The 15,372-nt window shown below is 41.3% G+C and overlaps 1 protein-coding gene across 5 annotated transcripts; it reads right to left on the bottom strand.

Moving 5' to 3' along the window:
* Positions 1–365: 365 nt before the first annotated feature.
* GLRX2 (glutaredoxin 2) lies at positions 366–9,982 on the bottom strand. 5 transcript variants are annotated; one of them, XM_055235015.2, is made up of 4 exons: positions 9,409–9,982; positions 5,039–5,102; positions 1,481–1,657; positions 366–655 (listed from the first exon to the last, which is right to left on the bottom strand). In XM_055235015.2, the coding sequence occupies exons 1-4, from the start codon at positions 9,504–9,506 to the stop codon at positions 521–523; spliced, it is 474 nt and encodes a 157-aa protein (XP_055090990.1). In that variant the 5' UTR covers positions 9,507–9,982; the 3' UTR covers positions 366–520. The 5 variants fall into 5 exon arrangements, with proteins under 5 accessions (XP_055090990.1, XP_063469813.1, XP_055090988.1 ...); XM_063613743.1 differs by having other exon boundaries at positions 9,486–9,605; XM_055235013.2 differs by lacking the exon at positions 9,409–9,982 and adding an exon at positions 9,156–9,359.
* Positions 9,983–15,372: the final 5,390 nt, after the last annotated feature.

Below are 15,372 nucleotides of genomic sequence, written 5' to 3'. Positions count from 1 at the left end.
AATTTAGTTTCTCTAAATTTCATTCCATGCTAAAAATTTAATATACTTCTATTACTCTACAAGTACAAAGTGTGAAGACTTTTCACAATATCGTATAAGATATTCCTGCCTAGTTCACAAGTGTATCAGCAAAAGCCTTAAATTTTAAAGAGAAATCACACATCAGTCCTTACCACTTAAAAACTATGTGAGATAAAGAGTTAACTCCTGAATAGGAAATAAAGAATTTCAAATGCTTACCTTCTAGCTCTTGGTTATAAAATTCATACGTAAATTCCTAATAAAATACATTCTTATCTTGATACAACTCCAACCTTTCATTTTTTTAATACCATCCCTTTTTCTCAAGAATTGGCAAGTGGGAAGAAGTTTCCACTGCAATTTATTGTTCATTATTTTTACATCTTCTTCGTGAAGACATTGCATGTATTTAAAACATCCTCAAACATTTAAAAGACATTATCGGGCATTATCACTTTAAATAACTGACATTGTACTAGCAAACTTGTTAGTATAAACATCACTGAAATTCTTTCCTCTTACTTTTTTTTAAATAACACTGATGAACTAGTGGGAGCAATTTTCCTTCTTTGTGAAGCCTATGAGTGTCAGTTGCACCTCCAATAAAAGTACCATTGACAAATATTCTTGGAACCTGTTGGACAAACAGAAGAATTAGGCTCTACTCTAGTATCAGAACTAAGATCATTTCACATAATAAGAGACATTTGAACTCTGGGTACTTTTATGAGCCTGGCACCACAAAGCTCTTTCACAAATTAAATCTTAAAATCTTTACCCTTTGAGGCAGGTATTATTTTTAACCCTGTTTTGGAGGAAAATGAGGCACGGGAACTTGCACAAAATCACAATGATGGTACATGACAGACTGGGATTCAAATCCAAAACAATCTGATTCTAAAGCCCTTCTTCCTGATTACTATGGTATGTAAAAGATAAACTAAAGCAGACAAACTAATAATATTTAGTTATTTCTTACATTTGTTTACTGAAGGGAAAGAGTGCACTATAAACTTCAATAAACTTGAAAGTGGTAACACTATACATTTTTCTCATTATGCATATTATGGAAAAATCCAAATTTCAAGAATCTAAAAACATGGAGCACTAAAGCACTCCTATTAGAAAAGTAATTGAAGACCAACCCCTGTATTGCCCAGGTAAAGAGAGGAAGAATACTTTCATCTTGCCAAGAGCTCCAAGAGGAACTCAAAGATCCATAGACAAGCACTCATAATAACCCTACTCATCAACCCCAATCAAAACACACACACAGAATAAAAATAAAATAAATCAACTCTGCTGTTTCCTATTCTAAGAATCTGGTTCCTAGATCTGCAGCTGCTTTATCTATCCTCAGAGAACGTCTGGTTCATTTTCTTAACACAGGGTTCTAGGCTCTGGGTGATGTAGTTTACAACCTATTAAAGAGGAACAGCACCGCAGAGGATATACTCACAGTTCTTTCACCAGTCATTTTGTAAAGAGCATCTTGGAACTGGTTTCCATATTCAAGCAGGTCCAATTCCACCACTTTATAGTTAACATTCATGTCACGGAAAAGCTTTTTTGCCATTGTACAGTAAGAACAGGATGTTTTTGAGAAAATCACCACACAATTATCAGAAATTGTTTCCTGAAATAAAACCACAAAAAATCATTTTAATTCTAGACATTACCATTTGGAAAGAAATTAAGATATAATGGAAAGGGTATGGGTTTTGGTCTCATGATTCTGGGCTCAAACTAAGCATCATCTATTTTTTCTCATCTGCAGATTGAGGATATTTTTCATTTCAAAGCAATGTTATTAGGAAAAAAGATGTAACAAAAAGTGCCTGGCATAGAGCAATAACAATAAATAATAATCGCAGCCAATTCATATACAGCAACCATTTCTGTGTGCCAGGTACTATTCTCAACACTTTTATCTTCACTGGGTTATTTAAACCTCACTACAATCCTGAGGTAGGTCCTATTATTGTCCCCACTTCACAGTTGAGGAAAGTGAGGTACAGAGGAAGATCAACAATTTGTTCATGGTTCTCAGCTAATAGGTGGAAGAGCTGGGATTAGACCCAGGCAAATCTGGCTCTACAGTCCAGATATTTAATCTCCATTATACTCCTTTTTCAGCCGGGTACAGTGGCTCATACCTGTAATCCCAGCACTGTGGGAGGCTGAGGCGGGCAGATCACCTGAGGTAAGGAGCTCGAGACCAGCCTGGCCAAAATGGTGAAACTCTATCTCTACTAAAAACACAAAAGTTGCCGGGCATGGTGGCACATCCCTGTAATCCCAGCTACTCAGAAGGCTGAGGCAGGAGAATCACTTGAACCAGGGAGGTGGTTCCAGTGATTCTCTAGCCTGAGGAACACAGTAAGTGGACTCTGTCTCAAAAAAAAAACAAACAAAAAAACCAAAACATTGCACTTCTTTTCCTTTTTTTTTTTTTTTGAGACAAAGTCTCACTGTGTCCCCCAGGCTGGAGTGCAGTGGCACGATCTCAGCAACCTGCGCCTCCTGGGTTCAAGCGATTCTCATGCCTCAGTCTCCCGAGTAGCTAGGATTATAGGCACCTGCCACCACAGCCAGTTAATTTTTGTTTTTTAGTAGAGATGGGGTTTCACCACGTTGGCCAGGCTGGTCTCAAACTCCTGACCTCAGGTGATCCACCCGCCTCAGCCTCCCAAAGTGCTGGGATTACAGGCGTGAGCCACCGCGCCCAGCCCTAAAACATTATACTTCTTTTCAAATATTCGGTAGGTATTCAGGAGTTAACTACTTACCTTCTATTCTGTAACTTTCAACGGTAAGGAATGGTATATGATTTCTTCTTAAAATGTAAGGCTTACCCCTCTACTTCTATCCCTTCCTATATACCTTTATAGTACAAAAGCTGTCATTACTCTCTTGATAAGGTATTCTCATACTCTTAATTCAGGAAAAGCTACTTCCAGAAATGTTGATTCAATGAGTTTGAGGTAGAAGTTGAAAACTGTATTTTTAAAAAACTTCTCCATATAATTATGATATCAGCCTGGTTTGAAAACTACCTTCCAGGCCTTTACCACAATGGCTATGAGATTCTGCTATGCATCCACACAGCCTATGAAGTTTTTCTTTTTGTTTTTTGTTTCTAAACATATGAATGCCTGGGTCCTTCAAAAGATTTTGAATGGATGGATTTAGCATCCAGACATTTGTGTAGGTTTTTGTTTTGTTTTGTTTTGAGACAGGCTCTCACTCTGTCGTCCAGGCTGGAGTACAAGGGCGCGATCTTAACTCACTGCAGCCTTAACCTCCTGAACTCAGGTGATTCTCCCACCTCAGCCTGCCAAGTGTCTGGGACCACAGACATGTGTCACCATCCCTGGATATTTTTTGTAGAGACAGGGTTTTGCCATGTTGCCCAAGCTGGTGTTGAACTCCTAGGCTCAAGCAATCTACCTGCCTCGGCCTTCCAAAGTGCTGGGATTACAGACATAAGCCACTGTGCCCAGCCTGTCTAGTTTGTTCTTTTGTGGTGGATCATAAGCAGTACCTTCAAGATGAAGGCCAAAAACCAGAAAGTTAAGACCCATGCTTCAGAAGTTATACGCACCCTTGGGTGTCAGAAGGGTCCTGAGTTTTAGCCCAGCTGTCTGCAAGTTGGTCTATTTTTATGATTCCCTTGTGTTTACTAATAATATTTAGTATAAAAGTCCATCCTAGGGAAGGCCTGCCATACCAGAGTTGTATTAATGAATCCATCTTACAGAGGACAAAACTAAGGCTGAGTGGTTCGTAATACTGAGATTTGACTCAACCTCGTCACAACACCAAAGCCAGTGCTCTTCCCTCCACCATGCTGCCTCAGGTTACAGACACACTGACACCATCGTGTAGGGAGAGATGAGCTTCCAGGGCTCTGACATGTATTAGACACTGATGAAGAGATTCCAAAGTGAGCTGAAACTAAAGACGACAGCGTTAGGGTTTCTAGAACCCTCTTCCTACTTCTTCTCAAGCTCGCCCTTACTGTATATTCCATGATGTTGTATTTTTACTTTAAAAGAGGCAATTCAGGCCGGGCACGGTGGCTCATGCTTGTAATCCCAGCACTTTGGGAGGCTGAGGCAGGTAGATTGCTTGAAGTCAGGAGTTCAAGACCAGCCTGGCCAACATGGTGAAACCCCCATCTCTACTAAAATACAAAAATAAGTTGTGTGTGGTGGTGGACACCTGTAATCCCAGCTACTAGGGAGGCTGAGGCAGAACTGCTTGAACCCAGGAGGCAGGGGTTGCAGTGAGCTGAGATCGCACCACTGCACTCCAGCCTGGGCAACAGAGCGAGACTCTGCCTCAAAACAAAACAAAACAAACAAACAAACAAAAAAGCAATTCCCTCACAGTTATATTCAACAGCTAGGAGTTTAGCCAAATCAACTAAAGGCAGAAATTTTTTTTGTTTGTGGTTAGTAGTGAGTGGTAAGCAAGAGAGAAAAAATGGCTATGTCTTGTAGGTTGCAAGGGAAGAAAAACATACATGTAAGAGAGATTTTCTAAGGCAGAATTAACGAAGCTTCTCAGTAAAAGAAAGAGGAAAAGAAGTCCTATCCCTGAGAGGATGGTTTATGGAGTAACTACCGCACACTACGTTCTGTACTAACAAAGAAAACTGTTAAACTGCTGCCCAGGCCAAAATCAAATAGGATCCCTAGCTAAGGGCAGCTTGACTGGTATCAACACTAGACCTCAAGTGGGTATGATGAAAAGGAGCAGCCAACCTCATTATCCAACTTAGAGGAGTGAAGACTTCATTAAGAATAAATCTCATACATTTTAATTACCAAAATGATCCAGACTTCTTAGTCACAAGGATGATTTTCATAGCAGATTTTAAAATAAATATTAATCTCTTAATTCATTTGCTGAACTATCTCAAGTTTGGATATTGAATAAGCACATTAAATATATAAGAGACAATTCTTTTTCTACAGAGGAAAGTTTTTCAATCATCTCCCACATCACTCACTTGGATCTGGTTCACAGGTGCCGTCGCTAAATTCTCCAAAGATGATGATGTGTTGCTCTCCATCCTAAAAGGAATTTAAAAGAACAATGTAGTTTATTAAGCATTAAGGATAATTTATCACGAGTTCTATTTGAAAAAAAATCAATGTTATAAACAAATATAGCCAAACTTACAAAATAGAAAAAAATTTTACTTATTATCAGTACAAAATGTCAATATACAAAGTATTTGTTTCACTAAAACCAAAAAGGCCTGTGTGCTTATGTAACTAGCTTCCCAACACCCTTAATTATTTGATAAAATCATATTTACTGTGTTTAAAGCTTGACACACTCTTATTTATAACTGGCAAATTTCAAATATTCCATCCTACGCCATATGACCTGACCATTGGTTTAAAAATATAGTTTCTACTTTCTTAGTAAAACATGCCAAAATTCTATGAACACACTGTGAAGCAGGGAACCTTCGAAGATTTTTGAGGAAGCTACAGTATCTCAACCGCAATGGGCCATAGCTCCAAATTTCCTAGTCTGCAAAGTGGAAACAATAATCACTGGCACGGCTCAAAGGATTTTGTGAAGATTAAATGAATTCATATGCAGAAAGCAGATAAGTGCCTTCCACATAGTAAATGCTCAATAATGTTTGACATTACTACTATTATTTCCTGAATACAGGACCTCTCATTATCTCAGTATTTATTATCCAAAACCTAGCTATTGGGAGCTTGTAAAAGGAAGCATTCATTGTCAGGAAAATTATCACTAAAAAAAGAAACTCAACCAGTTTATCATCATCAAATCTTTTTAGCCCTGGAACCTTTTCTTCCCCATCCACTCATCCTTCTTGGTCAACCAGGCCCTACCGCACTGTTGGAACAATATCAAACACCATCATGCAAACTAACTGCACAGTAAAATTACAAATCTTACAACAGGATTATGAGATATAATAGATGTTTCAAAACAGAATTACCCGAATATCTAAATACGAGAATTTTTGAAACTTCACATATTTAAAAAGCAAAGTATTATCCTTGTGATTATGTTATAAAACTCAAATATTCTGCCTTTAAATCAATACTGTATTCATTTATTGGGGGTGCATTTAAAATTTAAATGTTCTTAAATATAAAGGTAAAGCTACTTTTTATGTTTTGTTTAATTTTTGCAAAAGTCCCAAGCAAAATTTTTTAAACTGGATAGCATGAAATATTAGTCTTTTTTCTGAGTTAGAGTCTTGCTCTGTCACCCAGCCTGGAGTGCAGTGGTGTGATCTTGGCTCACTGCAATCTCCGCTTCCCAGGTTCAAGCAATTCTCCTGGCTCAGACTCCCGAGTCGCTGGGACTACAGGCATGCACCACCATACCTGGCTAATTTTTTGTATTTTTAGTAGAGATGGGGTTTCACCATGTTGGCCAGGCTGGTCTCGAACTCCTGACCTCATATATCAGCCTACCTCGGCCTCCCAAAGTGCTGGGATTACAGGTGTAAGCCACCGCGCCTGGCCTGAAATACTCGTCTTATTTTAAGTGAATCCACTCTAAATAGCTTTTTCCGGTACATCTTATCCTTGGATAATGAACATCTGCCCTACACAGTAGTCCCCCCTCATCCACGGTTTCAGTTATCCAAGGTCAGCTGTGGTCCAAAAACATTACATGGAAAATTTCAGAAGAAAATAGTTTGTAAGTTTTAAGTTCTAAGTAGCATGATGAAATCTTGAGCCATCTAGCTTCCTCCTACCCAGGGTATGAATCCTCCCTTTGTCTAGCATATGGACTCTGTATAAGCTCCCCACCCTTTAGTCAACAGCTGTCTTGGTGACCAGATTGACTGTCACAGTGTGGTGATGCTTGTGTTCAAGTAACCCTTATTTTACTTAATAATGGCTCCAACAAGAGCGAAACTCCCGTCTTAAATAATCATAATAATAACGGCTGCAAACCACTAGAGTAGTGGTGCTGGCAATTCAGGTATGCCAAAGAGAAGCCCTAAAGTGCTTCCTTTAAGTGAAAGGGTGAAAGCTCTCCACTTAATAAGAAAAAAAAAATCACATGCTGAGATTGCTAAGGTCTATGGTAAGAACGGATCTTCTATCGTGCAGTTGTAAAGAAGTAAAAAATTCATGGTAGTTTTGATGTCACACCTCAAACTGCAAGTTACAGCCATAGGGTATAAGTGCTTAGTTAAGCCAGAAAAGTATTAAATTTGTGGCGACAAGAACAGAAAAAGTGTTCCAACTGACAGCAATATGTTATGCCAAAAAGCACTGGGCCTATGAGAAGATTCGGCAAGGGATTCCCTGAAATGAGCATTTTCTTATTAAAGTGATTGTTCTTTTATTATTGTTGTTAATCTCTTACTCTGCCTAATTTATAATGTATGTATAGGAAAATAGCATGTATAGGGTTCAGTACTATCCGACGTTGTAGGCATCCACTGAGGGTCTTGGAACGTGTCCACCACGGATAAGGGGGAACGATTATGATATCAGCACACCTAGAGTGAGGAAGCTACAGCAAACATCAGTTTGTTCAGTTATAACAAAGAAGAGTAAGAGACAGGAACTAAACATTATAACATTATAGCCTACCCAATGTTTGCAATCTATTATTCCTTGCTTCCTAATAGTATTAGCAAGGAACCCTTTAAAACAAACAAACAAACAAAAGTCCTGTGCGCTTAACTCAGGAAGGAGTTAGGGGTAGCGAGCTAGGGAGACTGCAGCCAACCTGAGACGAGGGTGAAGCTTTAAGATAAAAAGAAGTTGAGTTCCTGAAGCCTAAACCGGAAAAGGTTAGGCAGCGTTGGCCTAGCCCTAAGGAAGAGCATTGGTGGAATAAATCAGCAAGCTGTATTTGGTTTATCAACTAAGAAAGCAAGTCCTTTCATCTCAGGTCCATCACTTAAACTGTCATACCCAAACCATCTACTACAGCATTTACTACTGAAGGAGCTCCAATAGAACACAAGAGAATGCTTTCTTGGGTAGTGAGAGGAGGTAGGAGGTGCATTCTGAAATATTACCCAAATGAAAGTTTCTGGAAGGCACCCTTTCCCTTCAATTTCTAGTTGACCTTGGTAAAAACTGTCAGGAACTATGAATAGAAACATGCGTGGAGGAAGTAAGTGCACAATAAACATTTCATTTCAACACAGATGAAGCACCTAGTCATGCCACATTTATGGAGCGCCTACTGGGTGCTAGGTAGGCAAAGTGCTATATTGACCCCAGGGATACGCAGAAAAAAACACTGCGGGGCCTCAAAAAGCTGTCAAACACTTAACAGCCTGTGATTAGCCCTTCAGGAGGGGTCTCTAGCTTGGTCTGGAAAGTTAAACTTGAGGTTCCTAGAATCTTGCAAAACTGATAGAAGTTCCCAGATCAAGTGGATAGGGAGAAAGAGTCTCCGGCCAAGTGCGCAGTGGCAGGCGCGGAAGTGTGAGCCGGCAGGACCGCCAGGGACTAGCAGCGCGGGCGTGGGCAGCACAGCCGCAGGTCCCTTCCACTGCAGGTCCCGAAGCCGCGGATATTCCAAACCAGGAAGTGTAAGGAAAGCACTATCCCCGGTCTAGCCGCAGGCGGCATCACCATCAGTCAGCCTCTATCCTAAAAGCTCTGGCCATTCAGTGGGAATCATCGCCTTCACTTCCTGCAGTAGTGTGGCTAAGTTTAGCAAACAAGGATGCAGGAGGCCCGGTCAAATTAGAATTGTAACCAAACACCAGAAAACTGTTCCGTTTTTCCTATGTCCAGTGCAGTATATGGGACACACTTGGACTAAGAATCATTCGCTCTTTCAGAGAAATTCCAATTGATTGCGGCGTCTTGTATTTTATCTAGCCATTCACAGAGGGATGGTCTAAGCGAACATGAGTGAAGTATTTTCAAAGCGAGAGTCACAGGCTCCTAAAGTCAGCACAGCCGCGGAGAGCACCCTTCCCTGCCCATTCCTCGAGCGCCTCCGCGTGTTATGACTCACAGCCCACGCACTAGTACACCTCGCCCACCCGGCGCCGGGGCAAAGGGGCGCCTCCGCCCACCCCTTCCTCCAGACCCTCGCAAGGCCTGCGCACCATGCCGGGGCGCTCCTGCCCGCTGACCCCGTACCTAGAGGCCGCAGCTGCCGCAGCTCCCGCAGCTCCCGCCGCCCTGTCAAGCCAGCCTGCCGAGCCGCTCCTGCTCCAAACCAGCCGCGTCCCCGCCAGCGCCGCGCGGCGCCAGAGCATGGTCAGAGCCCGGAACGGCAGCGAGCCCTACGGCCGGACACCGCGGATCCCGGGAGCCCGCCTCCTCCGGCCCGGCCCCCGCCTTGCCCCGCCCCGTCCCGCCCCTCCGGGCTGCCCACGCCGCCGCCGGTCACCTCCACGCAGCCAAGCGCCGGATTCCCGCGAGTGCCGCCCACGTGTAAACATCCTTTAGAGGGGAGAAGCGGCTCACTTGCTTATCTCGAGAGTTCATCCGAGCCCCGCCTCTGGATTCTTTTAGGTTTAGGGACACTCATAAAGGCTCCCAGGCACGTGGAAGCAGTGCAGGAGGATGGTGGCAGACATGCTGGGGAAACGGAGAAGAAAAAACATGATTCCAAAACAGAATCAAAGTGGTGCCTCGATGTTTCCAACTACCTGTTAGACAAGTTTTTGTATGGATGAAATAAGAGCCTAAATGTATCCTCTTATAATTAGGCAATTGGTCGAGACCCAATATAAATTATGGGGATATTGGGGTTTACATCAATTTTAAAAGAAAAAATCCGGTGTTGAAGGTTTACTCCAAAGAAGACAAAGATTATTTCCCACCCCCTGCAAAAAAAAAAAAAAAATTAGGAAACGAAACAAAAGAAATTGGCACGGAGATGTTTCACCATGGCTTTGGAAATGGGCGGTTGCTGCTGACAGGATTATCTAAGCCACTCAGTGGTGGTAATAATAGCCTTTGTGCATCACTATTTAAGGTTGGGGGTAAGCCTTTGTTTACTGAGGACACTGAAATTCGTCTTAAAGTCAAAGGTCAAATGGTACATCTAAAATTCTAAACAATTATTACAACAATCCAGACCTTTTTAGATTCTCCATGCTCAACTAAGTGTAAAATACGTTACCAAAGTACAAAATAAGAACTTCTATTTCTGACAGTTCTTTTCCAACGTTCAAATGGGCTATGTTTGATTACTTAATAAAAGGATAGAAGTTAGTTGCAAAAACAAATACCCCCAAAGGGTATGAATTCATTCTTTATAAAGACAAATTTGACTTTAAAAATTAAGGCATGTGGCCAGGCGCGATGGCTTACTCCTGTAATCCCAGCACTTTGGGAAGCCGAGGCAGGCGGGTCACCTGAGGCTGGGAGTTCAAGACCAGCCCCTCTAATATTGGTGAAACGCCATCTCTACTAAAAATACAAAACTAGCTGGGCGTGGTGGAGCATGCCTGTAATCCCAGCTACTCGGGAGGCTGAGGCAGGAGAATCGCTTGAACCCATGAGGCAGAGTTTGCAGTGAGCCAAGATCATGCCATTGCACTCCAGCCTGGGCAACAAGAACAAAACTCCATCTCATAAAAAAAATAAATAAATGAAATAAAATAAAAATTAAGGTATGTTATCGACCTATAGTATTGTGGGCTTTTTGATTTTTTTATAAAACTATTTTGGAAATTTATGGTGTTAGTTTTGAAGTCAAATTTTACCTCATTATCTCAAATTGTTTTATGAAATAAAGATCATTATGAGGTGAACCGATCATGTTACAATTTAATTTTAATACAGTATAGATGGACTATTATCAAGCACAGAATTCACTGGACAGATTTTTTTTAAGGATTTCAGAATGTAAGTACTTCAGAAGAAAGTGTTATGCCTGAATTCAGCATAATATATTAATAAATATATTGATAATTTTCAACTTCTTTGTGCTTCATGGGGTACCTACAGAAGCGATTATTATTTTTGGTCATAGTTGTGATGACTGCAATAGCAAGTTAAGAAATATGTCAGTAAACAGTAGAACGGTGGTTGCCAGGGCCTGGGAGAAGGTGGAAATGGGGAGATGTTGGTCAAAGGGTACAGAGTTTCAATTATGCGAGATAGGTAAGTTCTAGAGAGCTAAAGTACAGCAATGTGACTATAGTTAGGAAAATCGCAATGTATGCTTGAAATTTGCTAAGAGGGTAGATCTTGTGCTCTCACAGCTGCACACAAGAAAGAAAATGGGGCCAGGTGCGGTGGCTCACACCTGTAATCCCAGTACTTTGGGAAGCTGAGATGGGCGGATCAATTGAGGTCAGGAGTTCAAGACCAGCCTGGCCAATATGATGAAACCCCATCTCAACAAAAAAATGAAAAAATTAGCCAAGCGTCGTAGCACGCACCTGTAATCCCAGCTACTCGGGAGGCTGAGGCAGGAAAATCGCTTGAACCTGGGAGGCAGAGGTTGCAGTGAGCTGAGATTGCGTCACTGCACTCCAACATGGGCGACAGAGTGAGACTCTGTCTGGAAAAAAAAAAAAAAAAAGAGAAGGAAAAAGAAACAGAGAGAAGAAAATAAAAGGGAATAGAAAAGAAAATGGTAAATATGAAAGGTGGTGGCTATGTTAATTAGCTTGATTGTGATAGCTATTATACAGTGTATCAGGCTTTGGAATGAATGTTTGTCCCCTCTGACACTTATGTTGAAACTCTCCAATGTGGCAGTGCTGACAGGTGGGGCCTTTAGGAGATGAGAGCTGGAACATGAATGAATGGATTAATGGGCGCTCATGGGAGTAGAACTGGAAGCTTTATAAAACAGAGTTCTCTGCTGCCTTGTCCCATGATGTCCTACATGGCTTGAGGAATCTGCAGAGTTCCCACCAGCAAGAAGGTCATTACCAGATGTGACCTCTTGACCTTGCACTCCTCAGGATTCAATACTGTAAGAATAATTTATATACAAATTACTCAGCTTCAGATATTCTGTTATAAGCAACAGAAAATGGACTAAGACATATACATGTATCAGAATATCAAGTTGTGCATTTTAAAAGTAAAGTGACAGACCAGGCATGGTGGCTCACGCCTGTAATCTCAGCACTTTAGAAGGCTGAGGCAGGTGGATCACAAGGTGAGGAGTTCGAGACCACCCTCGCCAATATGGTGAAACCCCGTCTCTACTAAAAATACAAAAAAAATTAGCTGGGCATGGTGGCGCATGCCTGTACTCCCAGCTACTCTGGTGGCTGAGGCAGGAGAACTGCTTGAACCCGGGAGGCAGAGGTTGCAGTGAGCCAAGATGGCTCCACTGCATTGCATCCTGGGTGACAGAGCAAGACTCCATCTCAAAAAAAAAAAAAAAAAAAGTTGGCATGAAGATGTGAAGGCAGGCCAACTGGAAGGGAAGCATCCTATATGACTGGTTTGGGGAGCATATTTGGAAAGCTGGTAGTCATTAACCAAGTTCTAATTGTTCTGGTCTGTTTGCTCGAAGTCAGAGTTTTATTGTCATGGATGTTCTGCCCATTATCCATTTATATATTCAGTCCCTCACCATTAAATGATGGGATTCCATAGTTAACCTCTTGTTCCTGCATTCTATAAATTTTATGTGCCCACCATGTGCCAAGCACTGTAGTGAATAGCACAGAAATGACACTAGCATTCATGAAAACCTAGGATAATACATAAGAGGAAGGCCTAAATTGAATTTGATATTTGGGAAGGAATGGCAGAGGAAGAAACTTGTAACCTAAGGTTTTAACAAGAGTAAGAGTTAGGCAGACAAGGTGGGGGCAGAGGGAGAAGGGAAGGGGAAGAGCACTCCAGGTGGTAAGGAAGAAGACAAAAGCTATTACATGTTTTCCATGCAGAAATTTTTTATTTTATCTGATTTGAAATTCAGCCATGTTTGCAATTTTAATTTGTTGGTTTAAAAAAGCAAGCATGACTTGTCTGTGTTTCCATATTTAAAAATCCGTGTTGAAAGAGCAAATAAACCAACAAATCTAGTTCTGTCATATGCCTTACTTTTACTGCCCTCTACTTTCTTTTCTTGGTTTGGCAAAGGCTGTTTATTAGATATTCTTTAAAGTTTTTACTGAATTGGGCTTGCTGCTTCTTTTCATTGGAAATTCAACATGTTATTCTTCTGCTGTACCAGTAGCCAACCAGACTGAGATCAGACCATCATCCCCCAGCCCCAACAGATCCCTATATTATTGGAGCACCTTAGAACAATTATCAATACAGGTACAATTTATGCTAGGAGATGCATGTTGAGTCAAGCTCAGCTCTATTCTGAAAAAAAAAAAAAAAAAAAAAAAAAAAGCCCAATATTTTAATGATTAGTTTTATGTGTCAACTTGACTAGACCATGGATGCCCAAGTATTTGGCCACTAGGTGTTTCTGTGAGGATGTTTTGGAAAGAAATTAACATTTAAATTTGAAGACCGAGTAAAGCAGATTGCCCTCCATAATGTGGGTAGGCTTTATCAAATCAGTTGGAGGTCTGAATAGGACAAAATGATGACCTTCCTCCAGGCAGGAAAGAATTCTCCTGCTAGATGGCCGTGGAACTGAACATTAGCTCTTCCCGCCTGATGGCCTTCAAACTGGATAATTGGATCTCCTTGGTTCTGCAGAAGCTTTCTGGCCTTTGGACTCCAACTAGGACATTGGTTCAGCAGATATTAAACTTGCCAGCCTCCATAATCATGTGAGTGAATTCCTTTCCATAAATCTATATATATTCTATTTCTCTGGAGAACCCTGACCAATACAATATTCAATTGTTATTTTATCCAAGATAAAAAAAAATTGTTCCGTTTCTTTTTTTAAAATTACTTTTATCCTTAGAGTCTCAAGACATAAAGTTTCGATTCAGTAAGTCTCTAAGTCCTTTTCTCTGTAACATTCCCACACAAGGCTATACTTAACAGTGATGGTAATGAGATTTAATCACAAGTCTCTAGTTCTAGTGTTACCAAAGCTCCACTATATGGTCCAAACACTGAACAAAGACCTATCAAGCTGTTTGCTATTATATAAAGTATAAATCTGATAAGGGATCTGATATGGGCATAGTCAGGACTGCAGTAGTGAGAGAAGTCAGTTCAACTCCCCCTACTTACAAAGTGAAGAGCAGCCTCTGCCATTCAGGATCTGGATTGGCACTAACAGCTGGATCATTATGTTCTCCTGTTAAATAAAAATAAATTCAGAATACCAACAACCAGATAAAACCACTCTGTGACCATAATGAATCAAGACAGAACAAGGGCTGGGTGTGGTGGCTCACGCCTGTAATTCCAGCAATTTGGGGGGCCAAGGCGGGAGGATTGTTTAAAGCCAGGAGTTTGAGACCAGCCTAGAAAACAAAGGGAGACCCTATCTCTACACAAAATAAAAAGTTAGGCCGGGCGCAGTGGCTCACGCCTGTAATCCCAGCACTTTGGGAGGCCGAGGCGGGCGGATCATGAGATCAGGAGATCGAGACCATCCTGGTTAACACGATGAAACCCCGTCTCTACTAAAAATACAAAAAAATTAGCCAGGCGTGATGGTGGGCGCCTGTAGTCCCAGCTACTCGGGAAGCTGAGGCAGGAGAATGGCGTGAACCCGGGAGGCGGAGCTTGCAGTGAGCCAAGATCGCGCCACGGCACTCCAGCATGGGTGACAGATCGAGACTCCGTCTCAAAAAAATAAAATAAATAAATAAATAAATAATAAACAAAATAAAAAGTTAGCCAGGTGTGTGCCTGTAGTCCCAGCTACTTGGGAGGCTGAAGTGGGAGGATTGCTTGAGTCCAGGAGTTTGAGGTTGCAGTAGCTATAATCACCACTGTACTCCAGTCTGGGCAACAGAGCAAGACTCTGTCTCTAAAAAACAAAATAAGAAAAAACAAGACCAATCAGTAATAATCATATCTTAACACAGATCCCCAAATGACCACTTTGAGTGACTTCTACTTCTTTGCCACTTACAGCTTTAGCCTCACTTCATTCTTTCCACCTTCTAGATAAAGAAAAATACAACTCTGCAGGCCAAATCTGTTTGCTGCAGCAGTTATGGGTCAGAATTCTGTTGTTATATACAGTCTGGCCATTTCCCATTCGTATATTGTCTCTCACCATCAAGTGATGGGATTCCACAAATAATTAAACTCTTATTCCTGCATTCAATAACATTATGCGTCCACCATATGCCAGGTACTGTAGTGAACAGTATATAAATGAATCTAGCATTCATGAAAATCTAGGAGAATACATGGGAGGGGAATCTACATTGAATTTGAGAATCTGGGAAGGCATATCAGAGGAAGTAACTCCTAACCCACGTTTTAACAACCCTTGGGT

This window comes from Symphalangus syndactylus, chromosome 19 (assembly GCF_028878055.3).
Source record: "Symphalangus syndactylus isolate Jambi chromosome 19, NHGRI_mSymSyn1-v2.1_pri, whole genome shotgun sequence".
Classification (NCBI taxonomy): Eukaryota; Metazoa; Chordata; class Mammalia; order Primates; family Hylobatidae; genus Symphalangus; species Symphalangus syndactylus.
This window is presented reverse-complemented; position numbering and strand designations above follow the sequence as displayed.

Coding starts and splice junctions, on each gene's coding strand:
- GLRX2 (XM_063613742.1), bottom strand. CDS start 9,274: ATGCTCTGGCGCCGCGCGGCGCTGGCGGGGACGCGGCTGGTTTGGAGC. Junction 1,658..5,038: donor CACCTGTGAACCAGATCCAA/GTGAGTGATGTG, acceptor GTTTTATTTCAG/GAAACAATTTCTGATAATTG. Junction 656..1,480: donor AAATGACTGGTGAAAGAACT/GTGAGTATATCC, acceptor TTTGTCCAACAG/GTTCCAAGAATATTTGTCAA.